Below are 21,966 nucleotides of genomic sequence, written 5' to 3'. Positions count from 1 at the left end.
GATGGTTCAAATATCTTCCTAGTAAGCAAATCCAAAATTCATTCATCACAGAATTGACACTGGTGTCACCTAGCAAATTTTCTCCTTTTTTTTATGAATTTGTAAAGTATGTATTTAAGAGACATAAATATGTGAAAATATGAAGAACTAATATTTCCATGGGCATATACATACTTCTTGTGGTCGGTTCATTCTTAAGCTGGAAGAGCTGTGCTTCCACCTTGGAGAGCTGCTGCTGTAATGTCTCCATTGTCTTTCTGTGCTCTTCCTGCAAATGTCGCACTTGATCTCGGAAGCTATTTCGAAGGATCTCGTTCTGGGATGTTAGCTGACTCACAGTCTGTGCATGTTCAGACTTCATCATCATGTTCTCTGATTGTATTGAACACAACCTGAAAGGTGAGAAACAGTTCACAGAAGATCTCTCAACTTTATATGCTGACTTAGCCTTTCTCGACTGGGTTCTGCAAGAGAATTAGGTCTAAGTCCTCTATTGAATGTATAAATTAACTTCTCTCCTACCTACCTATACTGTACTTGTTGTGTAATAACTTGATAAGAACTGACACTGGCTGTCATGTAGTTCAAATCATCTATGTTCCACATTTCAGATGAAGAACCCCAGTTGAGAAACCCAGTTGAGAAACTGTGTTGTGTTGTCCAGACTAGGAACTTCTTTCATTGTTCATCAGAAAATAGGACTATATTTAGGGCATAAAAAATTATACTTTTAATTAGTCCACTTCTTCATGTCATTGTATGTGGTAGTTCAAATAAATAAGATTAACGTCCCTTTTCTCTACTGCCTTGAAAACAACCAAACCAAAACAAAACAAAAAAACAGGAAAAAAAAAAAAAAACACTCTTGATTTACTCAGAAAACTTTAGAGGAAAGTAACTGAACCACAAACAGACTTGGTTTACTCTAGCTGTTTCAAATTTCACTGCACATGAGAATCACTGGAGTACCTTGTCAAAAAACAGAGACATCTAGTTTTCATTTAAACCCACTAACTCAGGATCTCCAGTAGTGATAGGAATTCCCTACTTTTAGCAGTTTTCAATGTGATTTTTACGTACTCAGCCTGAAACTAACCAGTGGGCCTACAATTTGGGAACCATCACTTTTAATGGTTTACTTGTAGTTTTCATGTTTTATATGTTTGGCTTTGGTTAAACAACAACAACAACAACCAGGGATCCACAGAATTCTCTCATAAAAATTAAAAAAATACAAAAGCCATGAGAAAGAAAAGTAAAAGCCCCTCATTAATTATTCTCATGCCTGGCAGGATAAAATCCCAATTCCACAGGTAGATAAACCTTGTTAACAGTTTAGCCTGTACTTTTCCAAGAGATTTTTTCTACTTGCTACACATATGCACACTATATAAGGTTTAAAACAGGGTTTAGCGGCAGAAGGGAGAAATGCAATAAAAATACCATGTTTTAGAAAAGAAATCTTAATTACTAAGTTCATATTGATTAATGAGTCTAGAAATATATACAAATATTTCTGTGCAAGCATTTTGTTCAAACAGTATCCACCAAGAAACTAAAGGAAGAACCACTGGTAGTCACAAAAATAGTCTAAGCAGGATAAAAATTAGAGGAGGGTAAAGTATCTGGTTTTCAGGCAGTATCACTGACATTTCTGAATTTACCTACTTCAAAGCTAAATGCTTAATTAAACCCCCCATCTGGAATCAGAATGACTGTGCTGATAGAAATTTACTGTTCTGTCTCAGTTGCTAATGAGGTGTTTATATTAACTGTAGTCTCTTTGGAAATACAGATATTAACTAGTTAGCCTAATTATCACATTCCTCTGGAACCATTTTCACAATCTAAAGTATGAATATTAAAATATTTTTAAAAGCGGAGACTATATAAAGAGAAGGCTATTTCTTCATACTTGGGCACAGACAGTAACAATATATCATTAGTTTTTAATATTTCTAAAGAAGCAGAAAGAGTCCTAAAGATAACTTAAAATGCTATGAAAAGTGACTGGCACATAGTAGGTGCTCAAAAAACACTTATTGAAAGATTGAATTACTTTAGAAAAATCAACTGTACTTTATTTGTATTAGCAATGTAGTTTGCAATAACTTTCCTAAAGAATTAGTGTTGGAGAATATCAAGCAAACATCACCATATGTAAGATACTCTCATTGTAAACTCTGGTGATAGGCAGTTAGAAAACTGGCATATCTTCCCTGAAACTTTTGGCTTATGTGATTAACATGCAAATTACACTGTTAACAGACAGAAGTCACAAAAAGCTAAGTGCTTTCACTTTTCGGATTAGTATAAGATTAGATATATATTACGTAAGGAAATCTGTGATAAAAGTATCTTAACACCCTTGATAAAAGATGCTCAATGAAGAATTCTTTTCCTCAGCCCAACAGGAGTTGAAAATTTCTTGCTTTGCCAGTACTCCCAACATAAAAGTATTATAGAGATGAACAAAATATGACAAGTTGAAGACAGAATTGCAGATAAGATGAATTTTCTTTTTCAGTTAGCAGCAATTTCGATGTTTCCTTCTAGAAAAAAAAATGCTTATGATTTAACACCTGGGTTGGTAAGTAGTATGTTTTTGTTTTTTTTAGAGAAACATCCTAGCCAAGAAGGCTATAGGAGAGGGAGAATATTGGATGAGCAGACAAACATTAATTGTTCTTAAAAATGCAAAATACAAAAGCAATGCAAAAGGTGAAGCTCTAAGGTAGATAAAGCAAAGTTACCAAGCCTTTAGAAATGTTTTTTTATTTTCTAATCTGCATTTATCTCAAGGAGCAACATATTAGAAGTTTCAACAAAGAAATATATTGTTGAGCTGCTAACAATCTTACTTTTCCCGAAGTTCTGCCTCTTTGGACACAGTTTCCTGCAGCATCTTGTTGTGCCTTTCTAGCAGTGTATCATGTTCAGACTGTAATGTTTGAAGTTCAGATACATTAATCTGTAAGTTATTTTGGCTATCTTGCAGTTTGATTTTTAGTTGGTCAATCAGCATTTCCAGATGTTCCCTAAAACAAAAATACACAGTTTTAAAAATTTTTGAAAAAGGTGAATCTGATTATGTGGTTTTAAATATAGTTTAACCATTTAATCTTTCAGTGCTATACTCCTGAATGATTCTAAAGGAAATGTAATATTCATAAGAATTCAAGACTAGGATTAAATGTAGCACAAAAGATATTATAGCCAGATTTTAAATCTTAGGCATTATAGATTTACACAAAATTTCTCCAAAATTTAGAATCTCATATTCAAATAGAGCATTAAGTGGCATCAAAATAGCCTATTTTATGTTATAGAACTATGTCAGTTAAAAAACAAACAAAACACCTCACCTCAAACCTTTTTTTTTGAGATGGAGTCTGGCTCTGTTGTCCAGACTGGAGTGCAGTGGCACAATCTTGGCTCACTGCAACCTCTGCCTCCCAGGTTCAAGCAATTCTCCTGCCTCAGCCTCTTGAGTAGCTGGAACTATAGGCAGACACCACCAGGTTCAACTGATTTTTTAATTTTAGTAGAGATAGGGTTTCACCATGTTGGCCAGGTTGGTCTTGAACTCCTTACCTCAGATGATCCACCAGCTTCAGATTCCCAAAGTGCTAGGATTGCAGGTGTGAGCCACTACGTCCAGCACACTCACACAGTTCTTAAATTGTTATAAGAATGGTATGTCAGACCAAATTACAGTGAAAGATAATTCCTAAGAAAAGCAGGTCTTTTCTTCAGGACTTGGAAAAAAAAAAAAACTAGGTAGAAATAGTTAAAATCCTAATTCTGCTACAATGAGTACAATACCCTGTTTCTTTTTTAAAAAATGCATTTATAAGAAAGTAGAAGGAACACAACATTTACATTAAACTAATTTGAACTCAAAATTTAGGCAAGGTCAAAAATGGCTTTTGCAAATGGTGACGTTTTTACATTTATTAAATGTATCTATATCTAATTTCCCCTTCATATAATGAGCTACTGAAGAGAAAATACCATGTTTCAATATATAGTCTCTATATTTAAGATTTCTAAATGAAAGTAATAGAAACACAAACATACAAAAATTGCAGAATAATTAGTCTTGTTTAGAATAGTAAGAGCCAGATGTAAAACTGCTTTGAATACTGAACCGCTACTCAGAGACTAAACATAGATGCCATGAAATGCCCTCTCTCTCTCACACCCAGTACAAATGGGATCTGTATGTTAATATTAAAGCAGCATAAACAATATACCATTCAAATAGAACTGAAATGGTCATAAACAAGAAATCTAGACCAAAATTCAGTACTAAATTTAAAATTTTTTAAAATAAGTAAAATATTTTAAAGCAACTTCTGTTTAACCTAATTAATAGCAGATAATTATACTCAGCATTTTTATTATTTTACTTCTCTAAATTTTCAAAATTGGTAAAACAAATCATAATGTAATTTTAATGCCCGTATTTCTATTATGACAAGATCTTATTAAGACAAAACTGAACTGTTAGCTTATTATCTCATATCCTGGCTTCACTGTGCACTTTAACATCTAATTTTAGAGTCTGCAACAGTGTCCTTTTTTAATGAAGTTCAGTGAAGCCAAGACATTCTATTCTCCTTGGTAACAATATACATAATTTCACAGTTAAAAATCATAATAGAATTTTAAGCTGGGTGTGGTGGCTCATGCCTGTAATCCCAGCACTCTGGGAGGCCAAGGCAGGTGGATCATCTGAGGTCGAGAGTTTGAGACCAGCCCGGCCAATATGGTGAAACCCCATCTCTACTAAAAATATGAAAATTAGCTGGGTGTGGTGGTGTGCAGCTGTAATCCCCGCTACTCAGGAGGCTAAAGCAGGAGAATATATTGAACTGAGGAGAAAGAGGTGGCAGTGAGCCGAGATTGCGCCACTAGACTCCAGCCTAGGCAACAAGAGCAAAACTGTCTCAAAGAAAAAAAAAAATCTTAATAGGATTTTCAATCTACTTGGTGAAGAACCTGCATCGTGGGAGGAAAACTCTGCATATTTAGTTTAGACTTTACCTTTCTTGTTTAGCTCCCTCAGTTTCAGCCTGAGACACAGATTTATTTTTCTGTTGTTTTAGAACATTATGAACTCGGACTTTGTAGCTCTCGAATTCAGAGGTTATAGTAGCTTGTTCTGCCTACAGCATTCAAAAGACAGAAAAATTTTCTATTGTAACAAGGTCCTTCAATTTTCTTTCAGAGATTAACAAATTGAGATGAAAACCTGTTTTCGAAAATGAGAAAAATGGCTGACATTCTTTTTGGTTTCTCGATTAACTTTGCTAAAAAGTATACTTCTGTTGGCCTTACACTTAAAAAAAATTTTTTTAAATTGATATATAATTGTACATATTTATGGGGTACATGTGATATTTTGATGGATTCATACAATGTGTAATAAGCAAATCAGGGTAATTAGGGTATCTACTGCCTCAAATATCATATCTTTGTGTTGGGAGGCCTTATGCTTTTTAAAGGCCTTGCAATAATATAATTTTTTTTTTGATAAGAGATCTGTTTCTACCATATCTTCTATCCTGGTAGCTTAATTTACTAACCATACATTTTATAGTGGCACTATGTGCTTTTGGGACTTTATAATAAAGATTTCCTTTTATGATATCCCCCTCTTTTATAAATTTGAGAAAAATTAACTCAAGGAATTAAGTTATTTGAACTTCAGTTTTCAAAATAGGGTGGTAAATGTTAAGTTCTAGGTCTTCCACTTTCCTGAAGTGATCTGTAAATTCCCACAACAGTATTACCATGATTGCTTAGATAATACCTGCATTTAACACAACCACTGCACTGTGTCTGTTTTGGATACTGATGACAAGAAAATAGGCCCCCCAAAGCCATCCTATGAAAATGTTATAATCATTTAGCCCTCAGAAAGAACTGTCACACTGTTTTAATAATGAAAACTTTTATAAATAAGTGACTTTCTTATATAACCAAACTGCAAAACAAGGTTGAAATGGAAAAAACATCATGTTTTTTCTTTTAGCAAAAAAAGTGATCCAAGTTACGATTAGGGTTGGCATGGGATTGGGGTTAGAGCCAGATTAACTGAACGAGGTTTTAATCTAGTAAGTGCTTTTAACAGCAAAATACTAAAAAGGGAGAGCACTGCCCTGGAGTAAACCACGGACTTGCCAATAATAAAACCCTGGTGGCTCGCTGTGGCTTCCCTGAAGAACACACCTTGGCAGCCCGGCTCTCTTCCTGCAGCGCTGTCACTCTTTGCTGGTACGCACTTAGCGTGCGCTGGTGCTGTTCCGCAGAGGTTTTCAGGTGCTCGTGGATTTTGTGTTTCTCTGATGTTATTTCAGCCAGTTGTATCTGGGGGTAAATCTTTAAATTTAGCTCTAGCAAATCGTTATCTTTACTAAAGAGGTTTTCCTTACAACACAAACTTTAGGTTTGAGACATAAGTACATATAAGGCATAATTAGTGAAATATTTGTATGTATTATTATTGAAAAAGTACAAAAAGTAGAGACAATTAAGAACATTTTCTCACTAAAATAATTTATCTTTTCTTAAACCAACATCAATCAAAAAATTTTTTTTAAACCCCACACTACATATTTAACGTACAATGTTTAAATACTTCAAGACATTATATATAAAAAAATACAAATAGCAAACATATAAAATCATTTTATAAACTTTGTGACTGCAATATCATTCAGAAAGTTCAGATACATGCTTATTTTGCACTATTCTATAGTATATTACAAATTTCCAAATATACGAAAATAATCTAGCTTGAGCTAAACAATATTCTCCAGTTATATGCTAGACTTGATTTATTGTTGCAACTTCCTCAAAATGTTGAGGAATCTTTCTAAATATCCTTACAGAATAAATCCTTGTCTCTAAATGGTACCTCACTTCTACACACACAAAATTTTTTTTTTTTAACTTTAAAAAGTAGAAAGAATCTTACTTTATAGACTTCTATTTGCTGCTGGCTTGCCTCCAGCTCACCTTTTAAAGATGCTTGAAGTATTAAGTGATCAGTTTCCTACAGAACGAGAATCTTGGTTAAATTTTTAAAAATGTTAACTCATAAACTATGAAAAAGTGCTAAAATATGAAACTGAAAAATAACGTACTGCTTGCTTTGAATCTGCCAGTTCTTTTTTGGTTTTCACAAGCAACTGCTTGATTTTGGTGTTTTTTTCTTCATACTGTTGTACTAAGGACTGTAATGAAGCTAGTACAAGAAATAATTTCAGCAGAAAAAGATGAAAAAATTTTTATGAGTGAATTTAAATAAACAAATGATGAATGTCTTCTTTGTATTGGCTTACCTTTAAAAGAAACCTGTTTTAGATTTCTATTATGGAATATTTCAACATATGTGAAAATAGTGATAACAGTACAATAAACTCCACTGTACCCATCTCCCAGCTTTAACAATTACAACCCATAGACAATCTTATTTAATCCAGATCAGAAAACAGCAAGATATTTAAGAAATGTTAAAGTGAATAAATGTGGACTATAAACATCTTAATGGCAAATGGTTTTACACCCATTCTGATCCCCAGTAACAGGCATCATTGTGTTAAACACCTCACTGGCAGTTAAAGACTGGTGAAATAAACAACTAATGCCCCACCCAATAAAGCTGTTATGATGAAATAATTGTAAGGTAAAGTGAATTTTTTTAAACTCACTTATTTCTTCTTGTAAGGTTTCTTGTTTCTGTTTTTGAATTTTTATTTCTTGCTCCAAATCGTCTATCTTGTTGTTTTTGTTAGTTAACTTTTGATTTAGTTCTTTCATCAACCGTTCATAATCAGCTATTTCCATATTCATCAATGTGGTTTGTTGGGCATCCTGCACATTTTATAAACAACAGATTGACATAATACTAGATCAGTTCATTTGTAAAATTGCTACAATGATGCCACAGGAATAAACAGGTGCTTTCCTGTAATACTGAAATAGTTTACATTGAAACAAAGAAATAGATTGGATACTTTCCAGATTTTAATTTCACAAAATATTTTCTAATAGTTTAACCTAATTTTCTTAGTTTCATTTTATTTCATTATAACTATAACTACAACTGGCAGTTCTATCATGTGGAGCTCTTATTTATAAAATAATAATATTTCAAATGGCTCTTATAGTACATTTCTTTTTAGCGTAATCTTTGAAGGAGTAAAGTCAGCCAAAGTTTTAATACAAATTTCAAGCTTTGACATTAATTATATCTTAATCTATTGTACAATAATCATATATACAAAATGAAATGTCAAACCAAATCTTATAACCCTAGATTCTTTTGAAAGGACTGGTAGAGAAGTTAAATTTTCAATTTTTTGAGCAAGCAATTTATAAAGCATTATTTTAGTACCACAAGTAATATTCTAAAATATTTTTCAACACGTATAGAATAGTTTAACAATGCAGGCTGGGTGCGGTGGCTCTCCCACCTGTAATCCCAACACTTTGGATCTTGAGAACTTGTTTGTCAGTTCTAGCAGGGGAGCACAGCTATTCATATACCCTTAACCAAAGACCAGTCTTCCTCTGTTGGGGATGGTCGTCCTCTTTGACTGACTGAGCAGTTCTGGGAGGGACGCACATGGAGTGGTGAGGGAGGAAGGGGACACCCACCTAACCAGCCAGATCAGCCGAATCAACCCTGGTGATCACTGGGGTGACATATGTCACAGCCAGATCACCCTCAGATCCAGTTCCAACACTTTGGGAGTCCAAGGTGAGCAGATCATTTGAGATCAGGAGTTCCAGATGAGCCTGACCAGAATGGTGAAACCCCATCTCCACTAAGAATACAAAAAATTAGCCAGGCGTGGTGGGGCATGCCTGGAATCTCAGCTACTCAGGAGGCTGAGGCATGAGAATGGCTTGAACCCAGGAGGCGGAGGTTGCAGAGAGCCAAGATCACACCACTGCATCCAGCCTGGGCCACAGAGCGACATCGTTTCAAACAAAACAAAGTGAATATTGGTATCACTTTTGAACCTAGTGTTTTACTTTACCTTTTTAACCAGCTCTAATTCTTGCATGGTTTTCTGAAGCTGTTTCTTTTCCTTTTGAAGTTGTACCTGAAGTTCTTCAAGTTCATTTACAGCAGTGGCATGTTCCTGAAATTAAAAATAAAAACAAATCACACAACCCAACCAACATTAAAAAGGTATTTGTAAGGGGCTTTAAAATAAATCGGACACACTAAAATATAAAAAGGTTGGTAATATTTCAATGTTTAAAAAACATACACTCCCAAATCACAGCATGGATTCTCAAATTTTTGGTTGGTATTTATTAAGGAATTAATAAGCTCTGCTATATTCATAAATGCTACTCTTTAGTAAGTCTTCCCTTCATTTAGATAATATTTTGGTAAATGCATCTCATATATATATATATATATATATATGTGAATCTCACAGGATTGCTTTTACCTTTATCTTCTGTTCTTTCTGAAGTTTTTCAGCTTCTAATTCTTTGTCTACCATTGCTTTGGCTCTCTGGACTTCTAAAATCTGTACTTCTAGTAACTTGGCATTAGACTGCAGTGTCTCAATACGAGCCAGGAGATCTTCATTATCAGAATTTAATTTTTCACACTGAAATGACAAATGATTCATTACGATAAACATGCAGAAAATATATACAGCAGAGGAAGAATGAACAGGTACATTAATGAGAATATTGGCATAATATGAAAAATGAATATTTCAAAGTCCATGCTACAGAATGTTAAATTAAGAGTAAGTTTTAAAAACTTTCATTGCAATACTAATATGGTAAACTTTACAAGAGACCAGATGCACTGGCAGAGCAAAGAGCAGAAATGGAAAACAAACAAACGCCTAAACAAACAACCCCCTAAAGAACAGAGATTAGAATAATTAGCAAGATAAGATAGCTGCTATCTGTTTTATCTTATTCTTCTCTCATTAAGTGGGGACGAAGGTAAAGGGAGGGGGAATAAATTCTGTTTCTGACTACACATAATTTTTATGCAAAAGTATTCAGATTCAAATATACCTGCTATAGTTTTCACTTTTGAATTTATTCAAAAATTACCTGCAAAGTTGAATTTTTTAATTGTCTTGTAAGATCTTCAATATGATGCTCAAAATTATTAGCACGTTCTTTTTCCACATCCAGTTGCTCTGACTGCTTATCATATTCTAATAAAAGATTCTTCAATAAAAGAAGGATTGAACTTTGGTATGTTATTATGCATTCAACAGATCAGACTTTGTAATCAAGGCATCTTAAGATTCATGAGTCCATTCTAGATGCTTAAAATATTTACCCAACTTGAACACTTCACAGAATACCTAGCTGGCATTAGGTAATAAATTTAGCACATTTTGGATAACTTTTGGTATTGGAGGGTGGTGGAAATACATGAAAGGAGACGAAAAATTTAAATACACCCAATATAGTAGCTCCAAGGTTAAATATTCTACTCATTAACAAAAATGAACTTCTGAAATGTAAACACAATTTAAGGATGCAGGATAAAAAGTTTAACCTGGACACCTAACTCCACCTGAAGAATTCTGATGAGAGAAATATTCCAGGACTGGTCTAATATAAGGTAAAGGTGTTAACAAAAGAACACTGGAAGACATTCATAGATTTAGTCTCTCTCACACTCTGCGGTGACACTTTTCAATATTCCCTGAAGAATCTAAAGCCAACTGAATTTTTTCTTTTTTTTTCTTTTTTTCCGAGATTGAGTCTTGGTCTGTCACCCAGGCTGGAGTGTAGTGGTGCAATCTCAACTCACTGCAGCCTCCGCCTCCTGGGTTCCAGCGATTCTCCTGCCTCAGCCTCTTGAGTAGCTAGGATTACAGGTGCCTGCCACCATGCCCGGCCAATTTTTATATTTTCAGTAGACGGGTTTTCACCATGTTGGCCAGGCTGCCCTTGCCTCCTGACCTCATGATCCGCCCTCCTTGGCCTCCCAAAGTGCTGGGATTACAGGTATGAGCCACTGCGTCCAGCTGCCAACTGAATTTTCTTTGATATTCCTAGTTGGCCTACTCAAGGACAGAATGACCAGACTTTTTTTTTGCCACACACAAGCTAATCAGGTTATCCACCAAAACATGTAAATGAGATTCAGTTTCAAGACTGTATGTAATTTTTTATGTTTTTCTCTTCTCCCTTATAAATTCTGTTTTTGACTTTGTTTCTGGAAAACTTCTCACTGTTCTTCCCATAAAGGTGCACATAAAATTACTAGCAAAATAGTGTTTTTTTAAAAAAATTCTTAAGTTCAGGGGTACATGTGCAGTTTTATATAGGCAAACTTGTGTCACAGGGGTTTGCTGTACAGATTATTTCATAATCCAAGTATTAAGCCTAGTACTCATTAGTTATTTTTCCTGATCCTCTCCCTCCTCCTACCCTTCCACCCCTGATGGGCACCAGTGTCTGTTGTTCCTCTTTATGTGTCCATGTGGTCTCATCATTTAGCTCCCACTTATAAGTGAGAACATGTAGTACTTGGTTTTCTGTTCTTGCATTAGCTTGCTAAGGATAGTAGCTTCCAGCTTCATCGATATCCTTGCAAAGGACACAATTCTCATTGTTTTTTTATGGCTGTGTAGTATTCCGCAGTGATATATATGCCAATTTTCTTTATCCAGTCTACCACTGATGGGCCTTTAGGTTGATTCTGCGTCTTTGCTATCATGAACAATGCTGTAGTAAACATACATGTGTCTTTATGACAGAATGACTTATATTCCTTTGGGTATACACCCAGTAACAGGATTGCTGGGTCCAATGGTATTTCTGTTTTTAGGGCTTTGAGTAATTGCCACACTGTTTTCCACAATGGCTGAACTAATTTACACTCCCACCAAAAGTGTGTAAGTGTTCCTTTTTCTCTGAAACCTCACCAGCACCTATAATTTTTTGACTTCTTAATAGTAGCCATTCTGACTGATGTGAGTTGGTATCTGATTGTGCTTTTGTTGCTAGTACAATGTTTATGTTTTCTTGCAAAGTTTATTTTTGGAAGTTCCACTGAGATACTATGCATAAATAAGAGAAACACATTAACCAAGAGGACTGTGAAGCCTGTCAGTGGCCTTCCTCTGGACTTGGACCTCTCATGTCCTTGGCTAATCTCTGGAGGCTTCTCTGGTGTTTTTTTGTTTGTTTGTTTTGAGACCGAGTCTTGCTGTGTCACCTAGGCTGGAGTGCAGTGGTGCAATCTTGGCTCACTGCAGCCTCTGCCTCCCAGGTTCATGATTCTCCTGCCTCAGCCTCCCAGGTGTAGCTGGGATTACAGGCATGTGCCACAACGCCCAGCTAATTTCTGTATTTTTAGTAGAGACTGGGTTTCACCAGATTGGCCAGGATGATCTTGAACTGATCTTAGGTGATCCACTCGCCTCAGCCTCCCAAAGTGCTGGTATTACAGGTGTGAGACACTGCGCCAGGGCTACGCTCTTTTGGATCGTGCTTGCCAAATCTTTTTTTGAGACAGGATCTTGTTCTATTGCCCAGGCTGAAGTGGAGTGACCTCAGGTCACTGTAACCTCTGTCTCCTGGGTTCAAGTGATTCTCCTCCCTCAGCCTCCCAAGTAGCTGGGACTACAGGTGTGTGCCACCACGGCCAGCTAATATTTGTATTTTCAGTACAGACAGGGTTTTGTCACATTGCCAAGGCTGGTCTCGACTTCTGAGCTCAGGCAATCTTCCAAAGTGTTAGGATAAGAGGCATGAGCCACCATGCCTGGCTCTTGCTTGCCAGATCTGATCCTTGACTAATGTACTTTTGTTTCTAATTTTGATTTACACATGGTCAATTATTTGGCTTAACTGGTGGCTAACTGTTAAAATCTGAAATTTTGATTTTATAGTCTGTTCATTTAGTGATTTCAGTGGCAGAAGACAGGACTTAGGAATCTAGAATATGGCTTACATTTTTGTTTTTCTATGTTTATTTATCTGAGTCTGCTACTTCTGGCACACATGAATACAGGGTTGAGGTATCACTAGGGCCTTGTCTTTTCCACAGAAAGAAGACTCTGTGCTAGTTGTATTTGGGTAAGCTCATCTAAAAATCAGAGATATTTATCCTCTTAGTCTCTATCTGGCCTTCTTCATTTTTACTCATTCTGATTCCAATTGCTGTCAATAGCTATAAAAACTGAATTGCTATGCCAAGGCTGATTCTAATAAATAATGGCTCCCTATGGAAATTCTGATTTTAATCAAGTATTATTCCTAAGGGGAGTCTTGGAACAAAACAAATGCCATGTATACAAGAGTCTACTTTCTTTATGTAGGGAAGAAACTTCTAAAAATCTAAATAATTACAAATTATTGTCCCTCCAGGACACCTGTGTGTTCAGAGCTTTTAATAAACTAAAACAAGTTATTACAAGTGATATGAACACTGAAAAAACTAGCTAAATCAAAAAACTACAAAATTACTCAGTATCTTTAGAGTGATATACCCTGAAGAAGCTAATGGAGATTAGTTACATGTGTTTTTAAAAATGATCAACATTTTTAAACATTTCAGCCCCTCTGGTTCTACCTTAAATCTTGTTATATTTTTATACATTAGTTTATATTACATATGAAAATATGGTAATGAAATTTGAAAACTTAAATTTACATATAAAATGATGACAAAGAATGAGTATGCTTATAAAGATCTTACAAATCTATTAAAACACACATTTTAAATTTATATACAGGCTTCTTCATAAGAGCAAGTTACATGAGGAACTTGCTTCTTTACATTTTAAGAGGCCCTTTTATCTATTAATTTCTTCCAGAGGTAGACTAGGCATATCAATTTCAAACAGTTAAATCTATCAATCTTTTCCTTTGTAATTCATTAAAATAAAAGGTAGGAGTGCAGTGGATTAATCTCCGCTTAATGCAACTGCCACCTCCCAGGTTCAAGTGATTCTCGTGCCTCAGCCTCCAGAGTAGCTAGGACTACAGGCATGTGCCACCATGCACAGCTAAATTTTGCATGTTAAGACAGGGTTTTGCCGTGTTGGCCAGGTTGATCTCAAGCTCCTGGCTTCAACTGACTCACCCGCCTCAGCCTCCCTGAGTGTTAGAATCACAGGCGTGAGCCACTGCACCCGGCCTAAACTATTTTAGGTATTTAAAGTTTGAAAAAGCCTTTTGTATCCGGAAGTCAGTTAAAGGATCAATATTTCATTCTAGGTTTTTAGAAAATATTTTTCACAAAATTTTTAATCCATCCAGAATATATTTTGGTAAGTGAAGTGAAACAGGAACCTAATTCCTTAGAAGGAATTTCTTTCTTCATTGGTTTTGGTTTCAAATTTTACTGGGATAGTATAGCTTAGTTGATGGAACAATAGATCGGCCACTGCCTGAATTCAAATTCCAGCTCTGCTCTGTTACTTGTTCTGTGACCCTGAGGTCTCTTAAGAAATTTGAGTCTGTGACTTTATGCCTCAGAGCCCTCACTTGTAAAGCGTTGATGGTAATATACTTTGAGGTTGTTTTGAGAATTAAGTGTATTGAGATGTGTAAAGTGCTTAGAAGATAGCCTGGCAACTATTTGTCATTATGCAGAAGTATCTATCTCTTCTGCTCCATTAATCTGTACCATTCTTACATCAGAATTCTATCACATTACTGTAACTGTGTGAAGTTTTAGCATCTGAGTAGGATGTTATTTTTTTCATTTTCAAAAAATTTAGCTGTTCATGCTAGTTTATTTTTTACTTCAAACTAAGAATAACTGTCAAGATCCCACCAAAAAAAAAAATCTAAAATTTTTAATGAAATTGTTTTAGAATTTATAAACCAATCTGAGAACTAATGGTTCAAATAATATTCAGTAATCCTATATAAGTTTTGCGGTTTTCTTCATTAAGTGCCAAAACTTATCATTGAAGTGCTTCCTAAGATTGGATTTTATGGCTGCTGTGGGGTTTTCTTTTTTTCATAAAATCCCGCCTGATTACAGCTCATTACCCACCTTACTTTTCTACATAGTATGTATCTTTTATTTTTGTCTGTCACTGCTATTGGAATTTTTTAAGTCCTAAGAGGATACGAACTTAGGATAGGAACTTGATCACCACCTGCCCTAGAACTCAGAACTTAAGTCTGCCTTATAAATATTTGCTGAAAGAATGAGTACCTGAAGAAATGTAGTGATGTTTATCTTGCATTCAGTGATTTTGTTGTACTTTTTAAATTCTTGTAGTTTTAGTAATACATTTTCATGTTATTACGGTAAACAAGTACATTACCTTCAAATAACAACACTTCACCTTGTTTAAGCTTTAGGTTTATTCATTTGGCCAGAACAATATTAAATAATTACAGTAGTAATAGCTGTCTTTTTGTTACTGATTTGATTAGGAAATCCAAAAACAAAATTTTATTTTTAGAAGCAATAGTTTAAAGGCACTATTTAGGCCAGGCACGATGGCACATGCCTGTAATCCTAGCACTTTTCGGGAGGCCGAGATGGGCGTATCATGAGGTCAGGAGTTCGAGACCAGCCTGGCCAGCATGGTGAAACCCTGTCTCTACTAAAAATACAAAAATTAGTTGGGCATGTTGCGCCTGTAGCCCCAGCTACTCAGGAGGTTGAGGCAGGAGAACTGCTTGAACCCAGGAGGCAGAGGTTGCAGTGAGCCAAGATTGCGCCACTGCACTCCAGCCTGGGCAACAGAGGGAGACACTGTCTTTAAAAAAAAAAAAAAAAAAAAAAGGCACTATTTAAAACTTAACCACTTTAAAATCTTGTTATTAGGATTCTACTACATTGCACCAAAAAACAGAATAAATATTTACTAAAAAATACAAGGTGATTGTTTTATGGACAATAATTTTACATTTCCAGTACATTTCTTAACTTAGAACTTATGATTATAACTTGGTATTAAAATGACTATTTTTTACCTTATAGCTTTCTGCTCCTTGAATGAGATCTTTCATGGAAGCAGATAACTGGTCCTTTTCTGACAGAACAGATTCAAGTTCTTCCCTTATAGTCTGGGTCTGTTATAAACATAAAGTAAAATTAAAGAGGTTTTTGTTTTGTTTTTGAGGGAAGGAGTCTGTTTTGAATACAAAGTTAAACTTGAGAGTTTTTTTGTTTTTTTAATGGATAGAAAAACTCATGGGTTTTTAAAATATAAGATTCCCGAATATTACATTTTTAAAGTCAGCTCACCTCTTTTCTGCTGGAATCTAGTTCTTTCTTTGCCTTCACGGCAACTAATTTTATCTTATTTATTTTCTCTTCCTTTTCTTTACATTCTTTTTCCAGATTTTCTAAAAATAGAAAATAAATGGATTATATACGAACTCAAAAGGAAAAAAATTCAAATGACTTGCTTATTTTAGCCCTAGAAATAGATTATCTGGGAACACAAAATTGGTAATTTGATATTAAAATAAGCAGCAAAAACACTAATATTTTTAAAAGTAAAAGCTAATTCATTATGTGAGGCAAACAATGTAAAAAGTTTCCACTGTCTTTAATCCTCCAAAATAGTCTAGTTTTTTCTAGCCATATTATAAGTTTCTAGGAATTGGAGAGACTTCTAGGACATCTCGTTAGATTTCCTGGAATTGCAGTTATGCTAGGACTTCAGGTGACAGTGTGCAAATTAGGATCAAGTACTGGAGATATGAGATAAACATTTATGCTCCATAGGTGCATTCCTCCTCTTGGCTGGTGGGTCTGATTTTCATGACTAAACCTGTAATATGTTTTACCTAACCAATATTGATCTCTCCTTTAACTTCTTTAGCTACCTACCCTATTTGAACTCCACAGTTCAGAACTTCTTGACACTTGTTTCTAAAAACTCAGTTATGATCTGAATTTCTGTCCTGGCCTATTAATTTACTTGCACCTGTGCCTTCCCTCTGGCTGCCACAGTGAAGTGCCTGTGTGTGGAGCAAAGGCCAATCGTTCCACATCTGCATTTCATCCCACGTCTCCTCACCTACTCAAGCATCAGAACAACAATTCTCCCTCTTCCTTCTGCAGCAATAATTTTCCCCTTTCTAGTGGATTTTTTCCAAAAGTTTATAAACAGGCAACAAGAAAAATTATCATCAAGAAGTTAAGGCCAGGAACAAATAAAGAAAGCAGTTAAAGAGAGCAGGGGACAGGTGAAACATCTCAACATGCTGTTATTCTTCCCATAAAATAAAATATTAAACCACACTGCCTCTCTAGATTTTGTCCCATCTCTTTTTTTCCCCCCTATAGCAAATCCCTTGAGAGAGTTGTATATATATGCTCTCAAACATTGCCTTCCTGATTTTTTTTTTTTTTTTTAGAACCAACTGCAATCAAGCTCTGGTTCCAGCATGTCATAGAAACTGACCTTTACGTTGGTTAAGGCAGTGGTCAGTTCTCAGTACTCGTATTATTTGATACATCAGCAGCACTAGCAATGGCTAACCACTTTTTCCCTCTTGAAGCACTTCTTTCACTTCCATGTTACTTGCCTTAGCTTTTAAGACATGTTACTCCAGGTTTTCTTAGCTTATTGGCTGCTCCTTCTCAATTTCTGTGTTGACTCTATCTTTACATGAATGGAGCACTGTCTCTGGTCTCCATCTTTTTGCTATACTCCCTTGATGATTTCAATCTCCTGGCTTTTAATGCTTGCTGTTTACAAATATTTATCTCTAGCCTAGCTCTCTCCTCTTAACTCCAGATTTGCATAGCATTCTGACATCTGTACTTGAACTGGTATTTAAACTTAATTTTTCTAAAACTGAACATCCCAAACTGCCCCAATCACCCATTATATACAACTGGGAGTCATTCTAAACTCTTCAACTTCCCTTACCCTAATCTAATAGGTGAGTAAATTGAGTGATCATCAGCACTTTACATACTTCTAAGTCTTCATTTCCTGATCTTTACATGGGGATAAAAGAGCTATCCCATAATGTTACTATGAGGAATAAATGGATAAGATAAAGTCCTAATTCCTCTGCCTATCAATCATACTAGTGTGTTTATGATCAGGCTACTACCTCTCCAGGAACTTCCTCGTATGCGCCTTGATATATGTTATATGTCAACATATAAGCACCTGTTCTTCCTTCTTGTTAGAATATGTTTGTTCCTGTGTAAAATTTCTCATTCAAGACTCAACTGAAAACCCTATTCTATGCTGCTTTTCCGAACTCAAAATAGGTAAGTTCCTATGCTGTCCATATTGTATCTTGTCCATACTTCAAACTACTGTAATTACAGTGAGATCTTTAAGCAGTACCTCAACCACTTTTCTATCACCAGTGTCTAGAACAGTTGGGCATTTAAATAAAGTTTGCTAAATGAATGAAAAATTCAAAATAAATCAGGAAACCATTTATAAATGAAATCACACCAATCTTGCTTGGGTTAAACAACAGAAAGTAACACTTTTGAAAGAGAAGGCAAACAGATGTCAGAGGGGCAAGAATGTGAGCTTGAGGAAAAGACAGCTACTTAGTGTATTTTTTACAACTTGTTATTTGGCTATAGTATTTCCCAATCTATTCTAACACTAATAACAATCTAATTAATTGTGTCAACATATGTAGAATCATAGTTACCTATTTTTTCTTCCAGCTCTTTTACTGAAGACAAAGGATCATTTTTTACAGAAGGTGATTTTGCTAAGGAATCCTAGATTTTATAGGGGAAAAAACACAAAATAAAAACCAGAATCAGAATTGATTTTCCATGATGAACTGGCCATCATGTTAAGCACAAGATAATCATTATCAAAGAGAATTCCTACAAAAAGCAATTTGGTTAACAGATTCTCCCTTGTTAGACCAGAAAATTAATACTGACCTTACCATGCATATGGCATTTACTATTAAAAAAAAAAAAAAAAAAAAAAAAAAAAAAAAAAAAAAAAAAAAAAAAAGCAGTAACCAAGGCCAAGATAAACAACTTGATCCATCTAATACGTATGTAATAAAAGATTAAATGATTTTTAATCTTTAATTTTAAAGAAAAACCCGAAAATTTTAGCAATACAACAGCTCACTCTTTTGCTTAAAAGTGCTCTTTACAATAGATAACTAAGTATATCACACAAGAATGAAATTCAATTTTTTTTCATTTTAGTTGTAGTTTTGCTAGCGACAAATACTTTTGACCAAGACATTAAAACCCCTAATCATTTACTCTTCTATAAATTCAAGATTTTAAAATTATATCTAAAACCTCCCATAAATGAATGCAATAAACTGGACATACAACATGGAAATGTTTAATGCACTTTTCAGAAAGTTGTCGCTTGAGCTTAAATGGTAAAAATTTACTTTTAATGTCAAGTTGTAAAAATGTTTAATGTATATATTTCAGAATCAAACTAAGAATTAATTTGAAATAATAAAATTCAAATGAATAGTACCTTTAATAGTATCAACTCTGCTCTCATATCTTGTAATTCTGATTCTTTCTGTTCTAGTAATGGCTTTAGGCTTTCATGTTCCTTTATAAAACATTTTTCAATTTCATTGTGGATTTCATTTTTGCTGTATGTTTGAGATACTTCCTCAACTTTAATTAAAAGATTCTGATTTTCAAGCCTTATTTTTTCATTAACATTCTTCATTTCTAGAAGATCAGATTGCAGGGCCTCTTTTTCTGACTGGGCTTCTTCTAACTCTTTCCATAAAAGAACTTTCTCTTGTTCATAGTCTCTCAATAAAGACTTAAGTTCTTCACAATGAACTACACTTTCTTCTTGAAGGCACTTAATCTCTTTTTCTAACTCTAATACCCTTTCATCACATTGAAAAACCAGGTTGTGTTTTTCCTCATTTATTTTTGCTAAGGATTCACCGACTGCCTGTAGGACATTAACAACACCTTTCCCTTCACTGTCTTCCGAAACTTCTGACCCCATTTCTTTAAGAAAACCATACAACTGAGTTTTGACAAATAGCTTCTGAACTTGCTCATTTTCAAGCAGTTTATTTAAATTATCTCGCTCTTCAACCATTAACTGAAGTTTCTTTTCTAATTCAGTAATATGTCCTCTAAGGGAAGCATCTTCTTTTTGAGACAAAAAAACTTCCAAATCCTTACTCAACTGTTTTTTTTCTGAACTGAGTTTATTGTTTTCCTCATAAAGAGACTTCACTTCAGCTGACAATAATTCTTTGTCTTCAGAGAGAATTTTCATTTGAACCACAAGTTTTTCTACGTTTTGGTCATTTTGATCCTTTTCTTTTAAAGTCTCTTCTAGTCCTCCTGTTAATTCATTTACCTTTTGCTCTAGTTCACTGTTGTACTGGGTTGTTCGCTCTACTTTCTTCTCAAGTTCAATAATCAATCTTTCTTCCCTTTCACACTTTTTATGTAGATTATCCATTTCTTCATGAGAATTTTTTAGTTTATTTATGAAATCATCTTTTTCCTCAGTAAGAGAACTTATCTTTGCTTCTAATTCTTGTAACATGGTATCTCTCTGACTGAGACTAAGTAAGTATACTTCATTCTTTTCTTGAAGGTTCTTTATGGCATTTTCAAGTTCTGGTACCAATTCTTGTTGAGAAAGCAACTTTTTGTTTTCTCCCTGGAGGTGATTCACAGTTTCAAGAAGGGCATCTTTTTCAGTAAAAGCAGTTCTGAGCCTCTGCTGCAGTTCATGAACATCAGATGCTTGCTGTTGCTTCATTGATTCAAACTCTTGACTTATTTTTCCAGCAGATTCCCCCAGTTCTGTTTGTAAAATTTCCATAATCTCTCGCAAACTCTCATAATTTAAAATTGCTTCTTGCTTTTCTTGCTGTAGGTTTTCACACTGTTCTTTAAGACCTTTTATTTCAAACATTAATGTTAATTTTTCTTTTTCTGAATCTGACAAAATTGTCTCATTTAGTTCTGTTATTTCTTTTTGATGTTGTTCCTTAAGACTCTGTATCTCTTTGTTATGCTGTTCTAAGGTACAGCAAAACTGTTTATTTAAACCTGCTAGCTCAGATTTTAATTTTTCAATTACACAGCCCTGTTCTTCTTTAGATAGTAATAATTCATTAATTTTAAACTCTAAGTCTTCCCGTTCATGAAAAAACTCATCCTTTATGTGTTGAGCATCCATTTCAAGTTTTAACTTAAGATTATTCATGTAAGTTACCTCATCTTTTAAGATACTATGTTGAGATTCAAGTTCTTTTAAGGTATCTTCTAAGTGTTTGACTTTTTCATTTACTACTTGTTCTACAAACGTATTTTCTTGTAAGAGACTAGAACACATCTGACTGTCTTGGTTTGCATTTGAGGTGGCTTTCCTTAAATTTTCTAACTCATATTCATATTTCTCCTGAATGTTCTTTTCACTTGCCTCCCATTGTTTTACTAAGTTCTCTTTTAACTCATTCAACTGATTTATCTCTGCTTCATGTTCCTTAGCTGATGCTTGAATCTGGCACATCAATTCTTTCACCTCTTTTTGGTGTATGGCTTTCAACTGTAAAAGCTCTTCCTGCAAACTATTAATATTTTTTTGGTAATGTTGAGAATTAGCCTCAATAATATTTTGGAGTTGAGTAACTGTTTCCTTCTTTTCATCAGTAGTAGTGTCTAATTGCTTTTGCAGATATAAAATTTGCTCCTCAAGGGCTGGCCTAATTTTTTCAATCTCTTCTTGTAGTTTTTTAACATTATCTTCAGAGTTGTTTTGAAATTTAAGTTGTTCTGAAAGCTCTAATTGTTTATTCATTGCTTCTTCTAGTTCCTTTTGTAAGTTATCTTTGTCTTCACTGTATTTGGAATGTAGTGCCATCAATTCATTTTTCAAATTTTCAATTTCTTTCACATAGTTTCTATGTGGTTGTTCCAACTCCTTATGCGCATCTTCAATTTTAGCTACAGAATCCTATTACAAAAAATAAGCACACATAAATTCTTTAAGTAAGACAAAAGAAGCC

The 21,966-nt window shown here is 34.6% G+C and overlaps 1 protein-coding gene across 3 annotated transcripts in view; it reads right to left on the bottom strand.

Moving 5' to 3' along the window:
- GCC2 (GRIP and coiled-coil domain containing 2) overlaps positions 1-21,966 on the bottom strand; it is a 60,321-nt gene that overhangs the window by 14,521 nt on the left and 23,834 nt on the right. For all 3 annotated transcript variants that reach the window (XM_017541123.2, XM_017541127.2, XM_017541125.2), the window contains 14 exons: positions 19,443-21,914; positions 18,631-18,703; positions 16,238-16,338; positions 15,964-16,062; positions 10,108-10,227; positions 9,480-9,644; positions 9,057-9,161; positions 7,722-7,884; positions 7,155-7,255; positions 6,986-7,063; positions 6,238-6,375; positions 5,050-5,171; positions 2,862-3,038; positions 175-392 (listed from right to left, as the gene is read on the bottom strand). In XM_017541123.2, the coding sequence (XP_017396612.1) occupies positions 175-392; positions 2,862-3,038; positions 5,050-5,171; positions 6,238-6,375; positions 6,986-7,063; positions 7,155-7,255; positions 7,722-7,884; positions 9,057-9,161; positions 9,480-9,644; positions 10,108-10,227; positions 15,964-16,062; positions 16,238-16,338; positions 18,631-18,703; positions 19,443-21,914 (4,132 nt within the window). The remainder of the gene's footprint in view (positions 1-174; positions 393-2,861; positions 3,039-5,049; positions 5,172-6,237; positions 6,376-6,985; positions 7,064-7,154; positions 7,256-7,721; positions 7,885-9,056; positions 9,162-9,479; positions 9,645-10,107; positions 10,228-15,963; positions 16,063-16,237; positions 16,339-18,630; positions 18,704-19,442; positions 21,915-21,966) is intronic.

Source organism: Cebus imitator, unplaced genomic scaffold (genome assembly GCF_001604975.1).
Source record: "Cebus imitator isolate Cc_AM_T3 unplaced genomic scaffold, Cebus_imitator-1.0 Scaffold131, whole genome shotgun sequence".
Classification (NCBI taxonomy): Eukaryota; Metazoa; Chordata; class Mammalia; order Primates; family Cebidae; genus Cebus; species Cebus imitator.
Note: the sequence above shows the minus strand (reverse complement) of the source record. Positions and strands in the feature narration are given on the sequence as shown.